Genomic DNA, 20,529 nt, shown 5'->3' with positions numbered 1-20,529 from the left:
AGGACACATAGGAGATAAGACTATGTATTTATTGCCCATTTATGTAATTACATGTGTCACCGAGGACAAAGGTCTTTAAAACAAAGACAAAAGGCAGAGTAGAAGCAGTTCTGTATAGTAAGATAGATGGACTTGCTACCACTTCCCTCTTCATGAATTTTCCTTCTGTGTGCTTTCATATCTTTCTGGCTTTATAATCACATTTGAAAACTTGACCATCTTTTTGGGCACAGTTCAATGGCTGAAGAGATGCTTCACTCCAATAAAAAGAAAATGAAAAATTTTCAAGAGCATTCATAGGCTTCGAGCCAAGAGGAGAGCACGTCGTTCCTGAGATCTGGTAGTTCTTCCACGAGGAAGTAACAGCCGAGACCAAGTACCATGGATGTGGTAGGCGAAAACGAAGCCCTACAACAGTTTTTTGAAGGTAAGAGGCCTGTTTTCAACACCTGGGAGGTGACATTGCTTACAATCACTGTTTCACCTTTTTGGAATTCACTTAAACTTGGCTTTCAAAGAAATAAAATTGTACTAACTGTTCTAAAGTCAGAAGTTCAGGTTTGTTGTGTTTGTAGCAAAAAAATCAGTGGTGTAGATAGTGATTCTTTTAAATTCAGGATTTCCATCTTATAGCTTGGTTATTAAAAGAATCAAGATGTCAGCATTCCTATGTTACTAGAATTTGTCCCTGTCCTATGCTAGATTTTTTTCCAGTCCCTATGTTTCATAAAGCTAGAAAGATACTTACTACTTACTTCTAAATAAGATACTACTTTTCTTACTTCTAAAATTATTGAATATAGCACAACAAAAATGTCAAAGTTTACTAAAGACAATTTTTCTCTTGGTATAATTAAATACAAAACAGCCTAACAGCAAAGAAGCACCTCTTTCCCCATTTCCATCTGTGTTTTTCAAAATATGTACTTAAAAAATAGGTAACTATTGAATGATGGTTTGTATTTGAGGGTAAGTATCTTTTTCCCCGAGGGGAGGCTTACTATATGACATGGTTTCACAGATTTTCTTTTTTCTAAAAACCTGAAATGGCGGTAGTACTTCTCATATTTAGTTAGGTTGATATTCTCATGATGGGTCCACTGAAAATGTCAGCAAGGCCTTGCCTTCTTGTGACATCTTTTAGGGAGCCACTGGGAGCTGCACACTAGTGCAGCTAGAGCTCCTTATCAGTTAGCCATGCTCAGACTTCCATGGAACAGGAAATGTGGCCAAAGCTTTTGCACATTTGCAGGTATTTCCCAGGAGAGAGTATGAGAATAATTGAGGGCAGACCTGCTCGCTCACAGAATCCCAAGGGCAGTTAGCAGCATATTGAGAAAGAGCTTTTGGCATTTCTTGTGATTAGTAAAGTGCCTGACAAATACTAGACGTTTAAAGGTTGAATGACCATATTGTGTCAAACACTAAAGAGTGTTTCTACCAAAGAGACAGTGAGATTCTAGGTCACTATCAGAAGGCATTAGCACAGTACAGTAGGTCCAATGGCTTGAATTTTGCCAGATGGGACAAGAAAAATATAGGACCTGGAGAAGTATTGTGTTATTCTATATCTATAGTCTATCCCATTATATTCTATCTCCAACAGTGTCCAAGTCAATGTGTCCACTTGGGTCACACAGTAGGTACAATAATGTGGCTCAATTGTTGTCATCTGATTTTATATCCTATGCAACTTTCATTTCAATAGAGTAGCAAGCTCTGAGCTACAGTTATATCTGCTTTATTTTAGAGAAGCCATTCATTTTATAAAAGCACAAACCCTACCTACTTTCATTCCAGAACTGGAGAAGACCTGAAAAGTTCATCTGGTCTACCTTCTGTTTTTTGGTAGTGCTGTCATACCTATAGGGTCACTATGTTGTCCTTGTTCATGCTATTTTCTGAAGTCTTTGGAGATACAGTTTCCACAAATCCTCTCTATAGCTGGTTACAAAAACCTGATTATTATTATTGTATCTTTCTTAGCCTGAACTAAACTTGGGCTCCTTTTGGAGACTTTTTAACTGGGGAGGAGTAATTTCTCCATGGAAAGAGAATAAAATTGTCAGTGTTTTCTTACATTATCTTTGAATGAATAGATTGAAAAGATGCTGAACTTTGAAATAAAAAATAGAAGTAGTAATTTAAGTGATTCCCCTCCCCTTGAAAATCACAGGGCTGGTTGTTAATTTTTTATTACCTATTCAGCAAATATCTATCACTGACTGTGTGCCAAGTCCAACTTGAAAGCCTCTTTGAGATCACCTCTTTGAAAGCCTGTAGGGCTTTGAAGAATTTCCCTTAGAGTAAGATTTCCTTTCTCAAATATTCCTTAGAATGAGGAGAGCAAAATTGGATATGCTCTTCTCATGAGGAGGGCCAGTTATATGTTGTTCTCCTGTATATATATCATCTTCCAATTAAGTACAGTCTCATATAAAAAACCAAGGTCTGCAAAACAAGAAAAGTTTTCTTAATTTGTTACCTACCTGAAAGCTACGTTTTTGTTTCCTTAAACTCTTTGTTCTAATAAACTGAATCCTAAATAATATATTTTTCCTAATGAACACTTTTGTATTAAAAAGTATCTGGACTGACAATATCATTGTGAATTAAATGATCTTGAACGTCAGAGTTCATGCTGATTATGCTAAATCTTCACCGTGTGTCTCAGGTAAATGACAAGAACAAAGAGTGGTTCTAGGCAACTGGCAAGCCTCATTTTATTGCCTGCCAGTGATGCAAGAAATAGGCCCATCAACTAAAGCAGAAGAGGTGGATCACATTCTCCAGGGATCTCAACATCCACTGGAAGCTCAGATATTATGTGAAATATTTGTTTTTTTAATAAAGCTGATATCACTGCGAGAGAAAAGTTGTCAGAGGAGAGGCACATTTGTTAATGTATAACAACCAAAAATTGATTATAACTTAAATTAGTGGTGAATTAGTTAAATATATTATAGTTCTTTTATATAATGGAATATTTTGTAGTTAGTGAAAATGATGATAAGGAAAATCTTAATGATATAAAGCAGAAACATGGGTTAAAAATTGGTATATTATAATTATATATGTATATATATTTCTAGAACAGAGTTTATTTAAATTGACCTGAAAAGAGTTACTATATATACACATATGCATGCACATATTCACTTTCACTTTTCACTTTCATGCATTGGAGAAGGAAATGGCACCCCACTCCAGTGTTCTTGCCTGGACAATCCCAGGGACAAGGGAGCCTGGTGGGCTGCCGTCTATGGGGTCACACAGAGTTGGACACGACTGAAGCAACTTAGCAGCAGCAGCAGCAGCATACTATATATACACACATGCACATATACATGGTAACAACTGGATGATTACACTACAAGTATTAGCAGTTGTTATCTCTTAGCAGTAGGAATATTGAGATTTTTAGTTTCTTCTTTATTATCTCAGTGCTTCAAACTTGGAATGTACTATGTCACAGGTAATCTTAAATAAAGGGCATTGGATTTAATTCCGCAAAACTCTTCTGTTAGAGTTTCTATTTTGCATAAAGAAAAATTGTAAAAGACATTAACATGGATGAAAAAAAGATTACTAGGTATCTTCCACAGAAAACTATGCCTGCATCATGTCCTCTGGGCTATCAAATTCTATGGGATTTTCAGCTTTTACTGTTTTAGACCTATTCTGAAACTCTGTAAATTGTAGATAATTGATATCAATGCAATGAATTTTGTCTAGATATGTAAATCAATTATCTCCATTTGGGGATCAATAGTTTCAGTAGAGTTTCAGTGGAGCAGGAAATGGCAGCCTGCTCCAATATTCTTGCCTGGGAAATCCCATGGACAGAGGAGCCTGGCAGGCTACAGTCCATGGGGTTGCAAAAGTAGTCAGACATGACTGAGCGACTAAACAACAGCGTCAGTAAAACCCAGGTTTCCAGTTATTATTAAATTCATTCCACAGCATAGCTAGACTCAGGTTATCTATCTGCTTATCTATCTATATACTATATAGGTCTATCTATCTGTCCATCCGTCTATCTTTGTTCACCTTTCTAGATGCCTAGATCTAGGTCTGCTGTTTGAATATTCCTTGAATCAGTTGTAACATCTTAATTTCCTTAATTGAGTAAATGAAAATCTTTGACATGTGTTCATCTTTTATTTGTGTAAGTCATGATTTTATCTTTAAAAATATATATCCTTTAACACTTGCCAAGTTTTAAGTTAGTTAACTTAGATTTTGTTTTATCTTAAATTCAAACCAGATTAATGATGATTACTGAACATTTACTAGGCATCTTAACCCTTATGGCAGAAGGTGAAGAGGAACTAAAAAGCCTCTTGATGAAAGTGAAAGAGGAGAGTGAAAAGTTGGCTTAAAGCTCAACATTCAGAAAGCGAAGATCATGGCATCTGGTCCCATCACCTCATGGCAAATACGTGGGGAAAGAGTGGAAACAGTGTCAGACTTTATTTTTCGGGGCTCCAAAATCACTGCAGATGGTGATTGCAGCCATGAAATTAAAAGACGCTTACTCCTTGGAAGGAAAGTTATGACCAACCTAGATAGCATATTCAAAAGCAGAGACATTACTTTGCCGACTAAGGTCCATCTAGTCAAGGCTATGGTTTTTCCAGTAGTCATGTATGGCTGTGAGAGTTGGACTGTAAAGAAAGCCGAGCGCCGAAGAATTGATGCTTTTGAACTGTGGTGTTGGAGAAGACTCTTGAGAGTCCCTTGGACTGCAAGGAGATCCAACCAGTCCATCCTAAAGGAAATCAGTCCTGGGTGTTCATTGGAAGGATTGATGCTAAAGCTGAAACTCCAGTACTTTGGCCACCTCATGCAAAGAGTTGACTCATTGGAAAAGACTCTGATGCTGGGAGGGATTGGGGGCAGGAGGAGAAGGGGGTGACAGAGGATGAGATGGCTGGATGGCATCATGGACTCGATGGACATGAGTTTGAGTGAACTCTGGGAGTTGGTGATGGACAGGGAGGCCTGGCGTGCTGCGATTCATGGGGTCACAAAGAGTCGGACACAACTGAGCGACTGAACTGAACTGAACTGAAGTACTATTGCATTCACTTTACACCATTATCTCATTTAATTCTTACAACCCCCTGGGTAAAAAATGAATATGACATAAAGTATGTTATATCCCATCCCTCAGTTTACTTCACTCATTTTGATAGCTGTGACCTTACATTCTAAATTTGTTTCCCTATGGGTATTTCTTTTGGACTACTATGATATCAGGATTCATCTTTTATTTCCCATGGGAATCATTTTAGACTAGCTTTTAGTTTATAAAAGCTAATCTGAGAATATTTTATAGTTCATTAATTTAATCTTTAAGAAGAAATTTTCTAAGTTGGTGAGAAGCTGTTTAGCTCATCCTCTTCATAGGGTCTGGAAGTAGGTTCTCAAATGCTTGTTGGCTTATCATGAAATAAAGAGGAGATTCCTGCCGTGACTGAGCAGAAATGGGAAAACTACGTACAGTTGTCCCTCAGTATCCAGCCCCTCTGATACCAAAATCCACAGATGCTCAAGTCCCTTATATAAAATGGCAATAGTATTTGCACGCTAACTTATGTACATCATACTTTAAATAATCTCTAGATTATTTATAATGCCCAGTACAAGGTAAATACTATGTGAGTAGTTGCTAGAATGTGGCGAAATCAAGTTTTGCTTTGTGGAACTTTCTGGGATCTTTTTTCCCAAATATTTTCCATCCTTGGTTGGTTGAAATCTGCAAATGTGTGACTTGCAGACATGGAGGGCCGACTCTCCTAAGAGTGAATCACGTGGAAAAGCAGAAGATGGAAACTAGCTGAAGAAACTCCTGCTCACCTATTGAAGCTTGAGGGTTGAAAGGTATCTTCTAGAACCAGAAGCTGTACACGTGCAGGAAGCCCTGAACAGCTCCTGAGATCTAAGAGGAGGAACAGGCCCTGCAGGAAGCTGCTGTCAAACAAGCGTCAAAATATTTTCTGCCCTCCTCTCTCTGCTTAAGATTTAAAATTCTAATTAGGCATTATTAAAGTAGGGTGGTAGGGATTTAGGCAAAAACATCTGCAACCCATGAGTTGTACAGGAATATTATGGAGGTGCTAAGTTTTCTTGGAAGTGAAGAAAGTGCTGAAAACTCTGGAGCAGAAAAGCAGTGACTCAAGGGACTGACCCCAGATAGACTGCATCTAGAAAGGTGTCTAGAAAGGCACCAAAGTCCTCAAGTCTCCAAGGTGTTGGGAGAATTGTTGAGACAAGAGAAATGTAGCTTGGAAAAGTGCCTATATGGTATCAGCATACAGTAGACAGAAATACTTATAGAATAAGTGGATAAAGACTATTCTACTCAGTAGTTTAAACTCTAGGTTAGGAGCATCTAGTAAGTTCAGATATGAGAAGAAGAAAAACAAGCATATGGTAAAGAATCTACTTGCAATGCAGGAGACGCGGGTTTGATCCCTGAATTGGGAAGATCCCCTGGAGAAAGGAATGGCAACCCACTGCAGTATTCTTGTCTAGAAAAATCTCATCGACAAAGGAGCCTGGTGGGCTACTGTCTGTGGGGTCGCAAAGAGTCAGGCCCAACTGAGTGACTAACACACACACAGCATAAAGGTTCAGAGAATAAAACAGAGGCAGATTATACAAAGTGCTGCCGGTTGGTGGAAAGCCTCAGATTCCATCATTACCAAAGGTAAAGTCATAAATGTCTCAAGTGATTCCTGTATATTACTTCTCCAAAAGTGAAACCAACTCTGATTGGTTGATGTTTCTGAATTCCTGTGGTTGGAAGCAGAAGTTCTGAGCAACTGAATGCAGTGTAGAGGGCTGGCCCTGGGGAAGAAGAGTCTTGTGGGTAAAGGGTATCTTTGACCAGTCTCTCAATCTTTGTCTTTCATTCATTTTAGCACCACCCCTTTCTCACCTCTCACAAACCAGCATCCTTCTTCCCTCTTCCTTCTGTCCCAATAAAACCTGAGCTTGCACAGAAGGTACAAATGGTGAAAGAGCTGATGCCACCTGACATCTCTAAAGTGTTTCGTAGCCAATGTACTTTCATAGAACACATTTGTTTTGATCAAATGAATCAAAAAGATTACCTTCTCCAAGGGTAGGTTTGGTTGATCTCTAATGGTGGAATTTTAGACATCATGTTGCATCCTAGTATCTCTGAAATTATCCCACAGAGATAGCAGCTCCTTGTTTATTGATGAGATCACCTCTGTTTCTGTTTGGAAACAGTATAGACTTTTCAGGAGACTGGGAACAAGAACACATCAAGGATAAGAAGAACCACCCAGATAATGCAAGCAGCTTATAATTATCTGAACACTTCTATCTGATGCTGGAAGGTGGTTAGAAACTATGTTACCTTATCATGAAGCATCCAGAACAAAGAGTTGTGGGCTTGTTGCCATTAAAAAAAAAAAAAATCCTTTATTCTTTCATGCTGGGATCCCTAAGGTGAAGGCGATTTTATTAGAATTTAAAATGTGCTGTAACTAGGTCAGAGCTAACTTCTGTCACCGCACACATCCTACATTTGAGACCTGCCAGCGTTATTAGCAACTCTAGGGAATCCTGGAACAAAATTACTCAGACAAATGCTTCTGAGCAGAGACTCCACCACTTTCTTTGGTGTTATTGATGTCAAACTTCTCAACTTGGGAGTTAGAAGTCACCTTCTGGAAGATTCCACAATGTCTTGGGAGCTAAACATTGAATACATGAACAGTTGTGGGAAAGACAGATAACCTAAAACAAGAAATAGTTATCACTGTTAATGACACCATTTAGTGATAACAACTCTTCACATTTTGGTGTTGATCTTATGGTGTGTTTATTCGGATCATACTATTTATACTCTTTATTTTTTATTGTTTTAAAGTCATCTCAACTTTTAAAAAATCTGCTTGTGTCAGTTCTTAGCTGAGCCATTCAATCTTCATTGCAGCATGTGAGGTCTTTGTGGTATGTGAACTCTTAGTTGTGGCATGTGGGATCTAGTTTTCTGACCAGGGATTGAACCCAGGCCCCCTGCATTGGGAACTCAGAGTCAGCCATTGGATCACCAGGGAAGTCCCCTAAATTAATATTTTAAAGTTTCAGTTTTCTCAATCTGTGAAATGGGGATAATAGCACCTACCTCTTGGGGTTGTGAGCATTAATGATAAAATATTGAAATGATGAGGTAAATGATAGTTATTGATTTTTAATTATAGCATTTACAAGTGTGAAGGAACAAAATTGTTCTATTTATTTTGAAACAAGAATGAGTAAAAGCTACATACATTTTTTTCAAAGGAATACTTCTGTCCCCATGGAGTTATTACAACTTTTACATGTTCACATTAATTCCAGAGCCCTTATAATCATAAAATCCATTTATAGCCTTTAGTTGCCAAGCAACAAAGGACAAAGTACTGAGTAGTTCCTTTTATTGCAAAAGGTTCAGCTTTTCTATGTTGATCTTGAAATCAACATTTTTTAGAAAAAAAGTAAACAGAATAAAGAAACTTAATACCATGTTTGTGTTTTGTGGGCAATTCCTTGATTGGGGATAGAATCAAAGTTAAAAGGAATAAATTGGTATTATTGTCTGTTCTTGAATGGTCTAAAGCATTTATGCTAACTTCACAATAAATCTGTAAGAAGTTCTGAAGTTGGGGCACTGCAAATTCACTTTAAGGAGAGAACTTGTTTCATTTTACTTCTGTTCTGTGTTGCTCTCCTTGTAAGAATACTGGTTCTTTGATCTATCAGTTGTCTTTTGGAAAAGGCTGGGGCACTGTAAAATACATATGAAAAATGTTTTTTGATGACCTTGGTAACCACTGACCCCAAACAGGGTATTCAGCCATGGATTGGCAGGGTTTGGAAAGCTGGCTTTAAGCTTCCCCTAACAAAATTGTATTCTCTACTTCTTTGAAAGATTTCAAAGTTTTAGTTACTTCTATTATTTTTACCTGTAGATAATCTAGTCCCATCACTTCATGGGAAATAGATGGGGAAACAGTGGAAACAGTGTCAGACTTTTATCTTTTTGGGCTCCAAAATCACTGCAGATGGTGACTGCAGCCATGAAATTAAAAGATGCTTACTCCTTGGAAGGAAAGTTACAACCAACCTAGATAGCATATTGAAAAGCAGAGACATTACTTTGCCAACAAAGGTCTGTCTAGTCAAGGCTATGGTTTTTCCTGTGGTCATGTATGGATGTGAGAGTTGGAATGTGAAGAAAGCTGAGCGCAGAAGAATGGATGCTTTTGAACTGTGGTGTTGGAGAAGACTCTTGAGAGTGCCTTGGACTGGAAGGAGATCCAACCAGTCCATTCTAAAGGAGATCAGTCCTGGGTGTTCTTTGGAAGGAATGATGCTACAGCTGAAACTCCAGTACTTTGGCCACCTCATGCGAAGAGTTGACTCATTGGAAAAGACTCTGATGCTGGGAGGGATTGGGGGCAGGAGGAGAAGGGGGTGACAGAGGATGAGATGGCTGGATGGCATCATTGACTCAATGGACGTGAGTTTGAGTGAACTCCGGGAGTTGGTGATGGACAGAGAGGCCTGGCGTGCTGCAATTCATGGGGTAGCAAAGAGTTGGACACAACTGAGTGACTGAACTGAACTGAACTGAATTAGTTTAAGTAAAGGTTAGAAATCCAAAATGAATTAAAAAAATATAATATCCGGTAAAATACTCTAGTAAAATTTATATTTTTAAAAGCTTATAAAAGCATATATGGAAAAAGCTTTTTAAATCTGCATGGTTATTTGTCTCATTATGCATATTAAAATAGTGAAAAAGCATTATTGAGAATTTTACTCCTCTTGCTCCATATACATTCTGTGTGTGAGACTTTATAGAGGCAAAATGTGGACACAAAGATCCTCTTTTTTCCTTCCCTGGTGGATTAGAGAATCTTGTTGCTTTGAAACAAATCTATCAAGTTACATAAATTCTGTGTTTGGGGGTGGGGATGAAGAACAGAAGGGATAGGAAGGGAAAGAATATTTATTATGTGTCAAACACTAATAGTATTAAAGGAAAAAAATTCAATGCCTCTTGTTAAAGCATGATATTGTTGCTGTTTAGTCTCTAAGTCATGTCTGACTCTTTCACAATCTCATAAACTGTAGCCTGCTGGGCTCCTCTGTCCATGGATTTCCCAGGTAAGAATACTGGAGTGGGTTGCTATTTCTTTCTCCAGGGGATTTTCCCAAACCAGGGATCAAACCCTTGTCCTCTGCATTGGCAGACAGGTTCTTTACCAGTGAGCCAGCTGGAAAGCACAAAGCATGGTAAAGGAGGACTTTATTCAAGAGAAGGGCTGTTGCAAGTAATAACCACTGGGGTGAAATTTTTCAGTGAGGGAAGGAGACTGAGCTCAACTCCCAATACAGCAAGTGGGCATTAATAGTCAGGGAGCAGGTTAATCCTGAAAGTAGGCTGGGCAGTCAGATGGTGACCTGGGGGATGGTGGAGGATGAGGGGCTGGGTTGACATTGAGGGTGATCAGACCCGAAGGACAAGGGATTCTGGTTAAACTGATTTATTAGGATTCTTGCTAAAACTGCAAAATGAAGAGAGAAACATGGAAACAGACCTCACTGAGAAGAGTTCAGGGGAGCCTAAGTACAGTCTGTTCGTAGTGGGATTATATATGTTATCACTTTTAGTTTGCAAGTGACACTCTAAGGTGGTAAAACCCATCTTCTTTTTTGGAAAAGGAAACAGACCCAAAGAGGTTCAAGAACTGGAGTTTAACCCAAGTCTGACTGACTTGTGATTTTCCAAAGCTCCTGCTTTTCTTACCTCCAGGTTACATGGGGCTCCCTCCTTCTGGAACACCCTCCCCCTTCTCATTCACCTGGCTAAGGGCAGTTAGTTCACCCTCGGGGTCCCTGCTTCAGTATCCACCTGTCAGGGCTCCCATGTATCCCAGGGCACTTTGCATTTCACCCTTCAAAGCCTGGATTACCTTTTTCTGTGTCTATCTCCTGTGGACTCCTGGTAGTAAGGAACTATGTCTCATTCATTCCTATAGACTTGGCAGCTGGGGACTAGCACAGTAGTGGGCATTGGACCATATTTGCCAAATCAATAAATAAACAAATCTGAGCCTGATCTCTCTTCAAGATCCTAAGTCTTCTGGATTTCTCTCCTTTATTTCTTGCATTGAAGAGGACATGAGTCTGTCCTACACCTGGCTAAAGACTCGGCCCTCAGCCAGTGCTCTGCCAGGCTGTCCCCTTTGTCTGGACTGGCAGGAAGGAAGGCTTTGCTGACACAGGCAGGAACATTGAAAGCCACAGGACAAGCAGCTTCCTGGTCACATTTTTCGGAATCTGGGCAGGAGGCATTGATTTGTAGATGAGTCAACCCTCCTGTTGACTGTGGGTGTGCAGCCCCTCTTTAGCTCTGCTTCTTTGGGGCTGTCTTCCTCCTCATCCTTCTCCTTCTCCTTCTTCCTTCTGCTTTCCCTTCCTTCTCTATTTTGACCCTCGGTAGAAGAGTTGACTCATTGGAAAAGACTCTGATGCTGGGAGGGATTGGGGGCAGGAGGAGAAGGGGACGACAGAGGACGAGATGGCTGGATGGCATCACTGACTCGATGGACGTGAGTCTGAGTGAACTCCGGGAGTTGGTGATGGACAGGGAGGCCTGGCGTGCTGCGATTCATGGGGTTGCAAAGAGTCAGACATGACTGAGTGACTGAACTGAACTGAACTGAGCTGAGAATTAGACTTTCTAATAGAACAAACTGGGAATTCCAGGTGGCACAGTTGGTAAAGAATCCACCTGCCAATTCAGGAGATGCAAGAGACACAAGTTCTGTCCCTGGGCCGGGAAGATCACCTGGAGGAGGAAATAGCAACCCACTGCAGTATTCTTGCCTGGAAAATCCCATGGACATAGGAGCCTAGCAGGCTACAGGCCACGGGGTTGCAAAGAGTTGGACATGATCGAGTACACATGTGCACACAGAATAAACCCCAGCAATCATTCTTCAAATCTTGGACATAAAAGAGAGTCCTTGTTGTATTCCTATGCTACTTAAAAGAAATGTGATTGGTTTCTGTTGCCCAAATCTGTCTTCCACAGTTAAATTAATTTGGTTAACCTGCTGATTGTGTTTTATTTCTCTTCTTTTGTTTTATTTTTCCTGTATGTATTAACGTTAGTATGTGCTGTTAAAAGAAAATGGACACAGCATAAAAGTTTAATACTTATGCTGAAAGGCTGGAAGTCTCCTGGAAAAATGGATCCCCAGGCTCCCAGAAAGGCCAGAGGATCTTGCTTAATTTATATTTCAAGTAATTAATTTTAAAGGAGAAGAAGTATGAACTTGATAATCAGCTAGTGAAGACACTGAAATACTGTCATGAAAACTGAGTAGACAGACCAGTTCCCTCTCCTACCTTAAATCCTGTGAATTGTTAGATGATTCTCCCAGAAGCTGTGCCACAAGGACAGATCTCCAAAGGTATTGAGCCAATCAGCCATCGTTTATTATTTACACTGAACAACACTGAGTTTGTGAAAAAAGCAATTCAGGACACAGTCACGTGGAATTGTAACAATGTTAATGCTGAAAGAACTATATTTCTAACCTATAAACAGCAGACACTCGACCTTTTTTCCTCTTAACAGAAGCTTAATGTGTTCAGACAAAGGAGAGTCCTTGAGCCCAGGAAGGGTAGGCACTAATGCAGGTGATGTAAACCAGTTATCTTAATTTCATTTGCCTCCTCCCTCTTCTCTTCCCTCAACATTCAGTAGCCACAACTCTTCCTTCTAACAACCTTTTTATAAAGGGTGAATCCCTGTGTTTTCTGAAGTACTTAACTGTATGAACTATAACTTGATGTGTCCTTTAAATTTTTACTAGGAATGTTATTGCTTTTATTAGCTTTTGAGTGATTTCTCCCCTACTCATTCATTACTTCACATGATTTAGCAGAGTGCAGGTTTGTTCAGGAACATGTATGTTATGTTATAGTAGAAAACACTGCAATAAGAACCCCTGCCATTAGAAAAAAGAACCCCTGCAACAACTGTGCTATTGCAACTTGAGCTAGTTGCTTAAGTTTGCTGAGACTATTTGCTCTTCTGAAAAACAGGAATAATACTTGTACCTATCTGGCAGAATAAAATTACTGTTTGGAGTGAGTAAGAGAGTAAATGTAAAATTCTTCGCATGGTATGGGTACATAAAACATGCTCAGCGAATTTACCGAGTTTTGCTGTTATTATTCGTATTTGTCTCCATTGATCATCTTGTATGTGGCTTGACTTATGATTCTTTCTCACTTGATTTGCTCTCATTCAGACATCCTACTATTTGTGGACATTCCTCTTAAGGTATGGGGCCCAGGTCATTAATATTGGACCTGCGTCTACAGGAGCAGGGACCTACCCTCCCAGTTCTGTCCTCAATGATTTCAGGAGGAAATTTGTTTGTTTTCCCAATATTTCTTCATGATGACAAGACTAAATTGATGTCTCTATCAACCATTTACTCAAAATTCAGGTTTCCCCATCTCATATTTACATAATGGAGAAAATCAATGGAAAGCTGAATGCTTAACCTACTAAATTTCATCTTGTCAAAGTCAGCCATCAATTCAGTTGCTGAGACTTGACCTGAATTTTTTAAAATTTAAATTAATTAATTTATTTTATTGGAGGCTAATTACTTTGCAATATTGTGGTTGTTTTTTGCCATACATTGACATGAATCAGCCACGGACACATCACTGTACATGTGTCGCCCGCGTCCTGAATCCCCGCTTCCACCTCCCTCCACATCCCATCCCTCTGGGTTGTTCCAGTGCACTGGCTTTGAGCGCCCTGTTTTAGGCATCAAACTTGGACTGGTCATCTGTTTCACCTATGGTAATATACATATTTCAATGCTATTCCCTCAAACCATCCCACCCTCACTTTCTCCCACAGAGTCAAAAAGTCTGTTCTTTGCATCTGTGTCTCTTGTGCTGTCTCGTATATAGGTTTATTGTTACCATCTTTCTAAATTCCGTATGTATGCGTTAGTATACTGTATTGGTGTTTTTCTTTCTGACTTACTTCACTCTGTATAACAGGCTCCAGTTTCGTCCACCTCATTAGAACGGACTCAAATGCATTCTTCTTAAGAGCTGCATAATATTCCATTGTGTATATGTGACACAACTTTCGTATCCATTTGTCTGCCAATCGACATCTAGGTTGCTTCCATGTCCTAGCTATTGTAAATAGTGCTGCAGTGAATATTGGGGTACACATGTCTCTTTCAATTATGGTTTTCTCAGTGTGTATGCCCAGCAGTGGGATTGCTAGGTCATATGACAGCTCTATTTCCTGTTTTTTAAGGAATCTCCACACTGTTCTCCATAGTGGCTGTACTAGTTTGCATTCCCACCAACAGTGTAAGAGGGTTCTCTTTTCTCCACACCCTCTCCAGCATTTATTGCTTGTAGACTTTTGGATAGCAGCCATTCTGACCGGCATGAGATGGTACCTCATTGTGGTTTTGATTTGTATTTCTCTGATAATGAGTGATGTTGAACATCTTTTCATGTGTTTGTTAGCCACCTGTATGTCTTCTTTGGAGAAATGTCTGTTTAGTTCTTTGGCCCATTTTTTGATTGGGTCGTTTATTTATCTGGTACTGAGCTGCAGGAACTGCTTGTGTATTTTTGAGATTAATTTTTTGTTAGTTCCCTCGTTTGCTATTATTTTCTCCCATTCTGAAGGCTGTCTTTTCACCTTGCTTATAGTTTCCTTAGTTTTGCAAAAGCTTTTAAGTTTAATTAGGTCCCATTTGTTTATTTTTGCTTGTATTTCCATTACTCTGGGAGGTGGGTCATAGAGGATCTTGCCATGATTTATGTCAGAGAGTGTTCTGCCTATGTTTTCCTCTAAGAATTTTATAGTTTCTGGTCATTTCGATCTTTAATCCATTTTGAGTTTATTTTTGTGTGTGGTGTTAGACGTGTTCTAGTTTCATTCTTTTACAGGTGGTTGACCAGTTTTCCCAGAACCACTTGTTAAAGAGATTGTCTTTTCTCCCTTGTATATTTTCACCTCCTTTGTCAAAGCTAAGCTGTCCATAAGTGCATGGTTCATCTCTGGGATTTCTGTTTTGTTCCATTGATGTATATTTCTGTCTTTGTGCCAGTACCATACTATCTTGATGACTGTAGCTTTGTAGTATAGTCTGACTGGCTTTTTAAAATTGGAGTATAGTTGATTTACAATGTTGTGTTAGTTTCTGCTGTATAACAAAGTGAATCAGTTGTACATATACATATATTCACTCTTTTAAAATTCTATTTCCATATAGGTCATTACAGACTACTGAATAGAGTTCCCTGTAATATACCGTAGATTCTTATTAGTTGCCTATTTTATATATAGAATTGTGTACATAAATATCCCAATTTATCCATCCTCTCATTTTCTCCCCTGGTAGCCGTAAGTTTGTTTTCTACTTCTGTGACTCTATTATTTCTGTTTTGTAAATAAGTCCATCTGTACCTTGGAGATCCAACCAATCAATCTTAAAGGAAATCAGTCCTGAATATTCACTGGAAGGACTGATGCTGAAGCTGAAACTCCAGTACTTTGGCCACCTGATGCAAAGAATCGACTCTTTGGAAAAAACCCTGATGCTGAGAAAGATTGAAGGCAGGAGGAGAAGGGAAAGATAGAGGATGAGATGGTTGGATGGCATCACTGATGTGATGGACATGAGTTTGAGTAGGCTCTGGGAGTTGGTGATGGACAGGGAAGCCTGGTGTGCTGCAGTCCATGGGGTCACAAAGAGTTGGACACTACTAAGCAACTGAACTGAACTGAACCATTTGTACCATTTAAAAAAACTCCACATATAAGCAATATCATATAATATTTATCTTTTTCTGTCTTACTTCCCTTGTAGTTCAGCAGGTAAAGAATCTGCCTGTAATGCAGGAGACCTGGGTTCAATCCCTGTGTTGGGAAGATCCTTGGAGAAGGGAAGAGCTACCCACTCCAGTATTCTGGCCTGGAGAATTCCATGAACTGTATAGTCCATGGGGTCGCAAAGAGTCAAACATGACTGAGTGACTGTAACTCACTCAGTATGACTATCTGTAGTGACCTGACTCCTTTATACTGTATTTACACCTTGTTCATCTCCTTTGGGCCATCTGTGTATGTGGCAGGTTTGCCTTTTCTATACTTGTTCAAATTACAAATAGCCTTATTGAGAAGGATAAGAGCAGAGTCATTTTTGCAGTAAATTTTAGGATTTTCTCTGGGTTAGCATGCTGGAGTTCAGTTGTTCTCCCAGATACAAATTCACCCAATTCTCATGTAATTTCCTCTACCTTTCTGTGTTTGAGCTACAAGTACAGCCGTCCTTGACTGCCCTTCCCCCAGCTGAATGGGAAAGGCATTCCTATATGTCTCTTGGGCTTTATGTATCATCCTTAGTCCTGCCTTTTTACTGTCTATACTCTCATTCCCGGGCTCGAGGGTAAGATTGAGTGTCACTCATGGTTATATCCCACTGCCTAACACCAACACTTCATTAAAATATTTATTATTGGATGAGTGAATTAACAATTTTGTTAAGTGTCTAATTGAAATCAAGATACAGATTTCCAGGCACAGGTTCCTAGCCTAGTCAGGAAAGCAGATGAAGTACCTCCACAGGGCCAGTTCTTGATGGACACGTGCAGGCTCCTGGGTAATCTGCTGTTCTCTGAGGCCAACAGCCAAGTGTTCAGCAGTCCTTTCTAGAACTTTGCATCCATGACAGTTTCTGAAAAGCTATGTGGATTTTGCCATCCTGTTACACAATGTGCTTGATCCATTTATTTACTCAAGTTGAATAAAGGTTTTCATTTCATCTTTCATTATCAGACACATAAATTTCAGGTGATTCATATCATGTTAAAGTTCAGAGACAGTCTTTTAACTGGGTGACTGCTTTCAACACTGGGCCATGTTACCTCCGCCTGAAAGAACTGATTAGCTTCTTTCTTCCTGGATCAGTGCAGGACTATTTGTACAAGGAAGACTGGGGAGACTGCCAGGATTCTAGGTCATTAGGTGGAGGTTTTCTTGGGGCAGTGCCCTGCAGGTCACTTCTCAGGGTTGACACTACATGGCTTAGAGTGGATGAACCCCTCCAGCTCCTTCTCAGGCTCCCCACCCACCAACACCACCTCCCAACCAGCCAGCAAAACAGAGATGGGAGGATCCAGTCAGTAACTAAACTCAGTGGGATTCTTTTCCCAAATACTACTCACATCCAGGGATGTGCTGGTAAATGTTTAACAAACCTTTGGAGGAAATTCGTCAAGTTGTAATGTTTGCCAATTTCCATGGTGTAAATCTTCCCACTACTGCCAATTTCAAGTTACTAGACTCTAAATATGGAGTTGGGAAGAGATGTGCCCAAGCTTGTACAAGCTGGCTCCAGCATACCACTGCACACGCCTCCACTTTTCCGACCCCAACTCCATGGCACCAGATCAGAAAACAAACTTATGGATACTAAGGGCGTCATGGAGGGTGAGATAAACTGGGAGACGGGGATTGACATTCCCAGCTGGCTCAGATGATAAAGAATCTGCCTGCAATTCAGGATATCCGGGTTCAATCCCTGGGTGGGGAAGATTCCTTGGAGAAGGAAGTGACAACCCACTCCAGTATTCTTGCCTGGAGAATCCCATGGACAGAGGAGGCTGGTGGGCTACAGCCTATGGGGTCACAAAGAGTCAGATACAGCTTAGTGACTAAACAGTATACATGTCAGCAACAAATGAGAACCTGTTACATAGCACAGGGATCTCTGCTCAGTGTTCTGTGGTGACCTAAATGGGAAAGAAATCCAAAAAAGAGGGGATATATGTATACACATAGCTGATTCACTTTGCTGTACTGCAGCAACTAACACAATATTGTAAAGCAACTATATGCCAATAAAATTAATTAAAAAATAATTTCAGTAAGGAACATTAAAGAAAGAATCTCACGACATTCAAAGCCCCAGGATTTGCCCCTGCTGACAGTTCCAGCTCCATGGACCCCTATTCCTGGAAGATTTTCCTGGCACCTTTTTGCTCCTGTTGAGTCATTTAGGTGACCTGTAATGCCCTGTGACACTCAGTTGCCACATCAAGCTGCTATGGTGTGCCTTCATGTCAGTCTTTCTCACTGGGTTATGAACTTCTTGAGCACAGCAATGGATGGTTATGACAAAGGACAGTATTGAGCTGAGAACTATGCTGCATACCTTTATATGCATTATCTCATTTAATCCTCACAATTCCCTGAGGTAAATGCTCTTACTATCATTATTCTATGATTATTATTCTTCTTGAGAGTCCTTTGGACTGCAAGGAGATCAAACCAGTCAATCCTAAAGGAAATCAACCCTGAATATTCATTGGAAGGACTGGTGCTGGAGCTGAAGCTCTAATACTTTGGCCACCTGGTGCCAAGAGCCAACTTATTGGTAAAGACCCAGATGCTGGGAAAGACTGAAGGCGAAAGGGGTGGCTCAAGCAACTGAGCACACACCCTTAAGCAAATGAATGTCTCCTTTCTCTTCCCATCCTCCATCTTTTCCTCTCCCTCCCCTCCTCCTCCTTCTTTGGCATGTCTACGAACAATGATGCTACAATTCCTCATGAGCACTGGTACATCAGAGGGAAGCTCTACATTTAAGTTCAAAGGGCAATGAGGGTGGGGGTTGCAGGAGGTGGGAACACTGGTTGCTATTTAGAGTCTCTAAAAAACCTAAGGGGACTTCCCTGGTGGTCCAGTGGTTAAGACTCTGTGCTCCCAGTTGGGGGGGAGGGGGGGGCCCAGGTTTGATCCCTGGTTCTATCCCTGCTCAGGGAACTGGATCCCAGATGATGAAACTAAGACCTGGGGCTGCCAAAAAAAATGCTTTTTAATCCTAGAATTGTCCTAACAGACAAATTTTGTCATCTTACCTGTTGTCTGAATAATCTGGGCAGCACTGTTTTGGGACAAAGCAGTTAAAAAGGAACAGGGGGCACCTGGGTTTGAGGGGGTTATATTGGAAGGGATCATTTGTATAGAAACAAGAAGGGTCCTTACACAGGACTGGTTGGTGGTGGCTGGGTGGGTGGAAGGGAGACAGAAAGGGAGGTCCTTGCTGTATGCCCCCTGTTCATAACTTCGGGGAAGCCCTGTGTCCCCAAAGGCACATGCATGCCTATGAGTGAGTCTTGTGGATGCAACTTAGATTTGTCTGTGGCATCCCTGGTGGATTGAGGTCTGCCCGAGGCCAGGGGCAACAGGACAGGTGAGCATCCTGCAGCTGTCACTGTGCCTCGAAGTGGGGCAGAGAGCTAGGGTGAAGAAGGACCTTGCTTCCTTAGAGCAATGAAGGGAGTGGGTCTCTGGGACTCCTGGAGTCCTGGGCAGTTTCAGCTTTTGTGAGCAGAATGGTAGAAATAGAGAGAAATCTAGAAAAGGGTGGCATCAAGGTTTGGACCTGAGCCTTCCTGACAGTGGGTGGAATGCTCAAGAACACACACTTTGCAGGTTTGGGTATTATAGATCAGCTTTGAAGACATTTAGAGCAAAGTGATTATTTTTTAAAAAGCATGTGAGTTATTTTAAGAGCCGTTTGAGTGTCACCCTGTGTGTGTAAAGCCTCCTGAAAACAATTTTATCTGACACTACAGATTTATATTGTGGAATAATTTCCTTTGGGTCTGGAAAGCACAGCTGTGGTTTTGGAGTCCTAGAGAAAGCCAGCTAGCCTGGGGTTCATCTCTCTTGGTTCAGTAAGGAATTTGGACAAGTCACACAGGCAGGTCCTGGATGCCGTGGACCATCTCTTATTTCTACCTAGGGATGGAGGTTGGGGAGGGTGTGATGTAATGCAAGCAGCACAGAGGTCAGGTCTGAGAATCTATGGGCCACCTCCTACTTCTATGTGGGGAGTTGTGTGTATGTGTTTGGGGGTGGGCTGGGGTGGGCTGTATAAAGCAGGTGGGACTCCAGCAGGGGCTTCAGTGGAAAACTAAACAGATCTTTTCCTCCATCTACTTCTCTTAGCAATTGTCTTGACCAAAGCCCAGTTGAAAGCAAGTTGCTTTCCCTCAGTTGGCTGGCATTGTTGGGGAGGAGGAGGAATACAGGCTGTGGGTAGTAGTGAATCAGGGCAGGCCTGTTGGCTGCAGGTCATTTACAGCTGTGTGACCGCGGGGGAGCTAGTTAACCTGTGTAATCACGTTGCCTTCTCTGTACACTGGAAATCCTTTGTGGCTCAGTCGGTAAAGCGTCTGCCTACAATGTGGGAGAGCCGGGTTCGATCCCTGGGTTGGGAAGATCCTCTGGAAAAGGAAATGGCAACCCACTCCAGTACTCTTGCCTGGAAAATCCCATGGACAGAGGAGCCTGGTACGCTACAGTCTATGGGGTTTCAAAAAGTCAGACACGACTGAGCGACTTCACTCACTCTAGGGCTGTTA

General features: G+C 40.8%; 1 protein-coding gene across 1 annotated transcript in view; it reads left to right on the top strand.

Annotated features, from left to right (window-relative positions):
* The first annotated feature begins 381 nt into the window (after positions 1 to 381).
* MYRFL (myelin regulatory factor like) overlaps positions 382 to 20,529 on the top strand; it is a 119,462-nt gene continuing 99,314 nt past the window's right edge. Inside the window, exon 1 of the mRNA XM_068971449.1 lies at positions 382 to 427. Within this exon, the coding sequence (XP_068827550.1) occupies positions 382 to 427 (46 nt within the window). The remainder of the gene's footprint in view (positions 428 to 20,529) is intronic.

The sequence above is a fragment of the Capricornis sumatraensis genome, chromosome 4 (genome assembly GCF_032405125.1).
Source record: "Capricornis sumatraensis isolate serow.1 chromosome 4, serow.2, whole genome shotgun sequence".
NCBI classification, from domain to species: Eukaryota; Metazoa; Chordata; class Mammalia; order Artiodactyla; family Bovidae; genus Capricornis; species Capricornis sumatraensis.
Note: the sequence above shows the minus strand (reverse complement) of the source record. Positions and strands in the feature narration are given on the sequence as shown.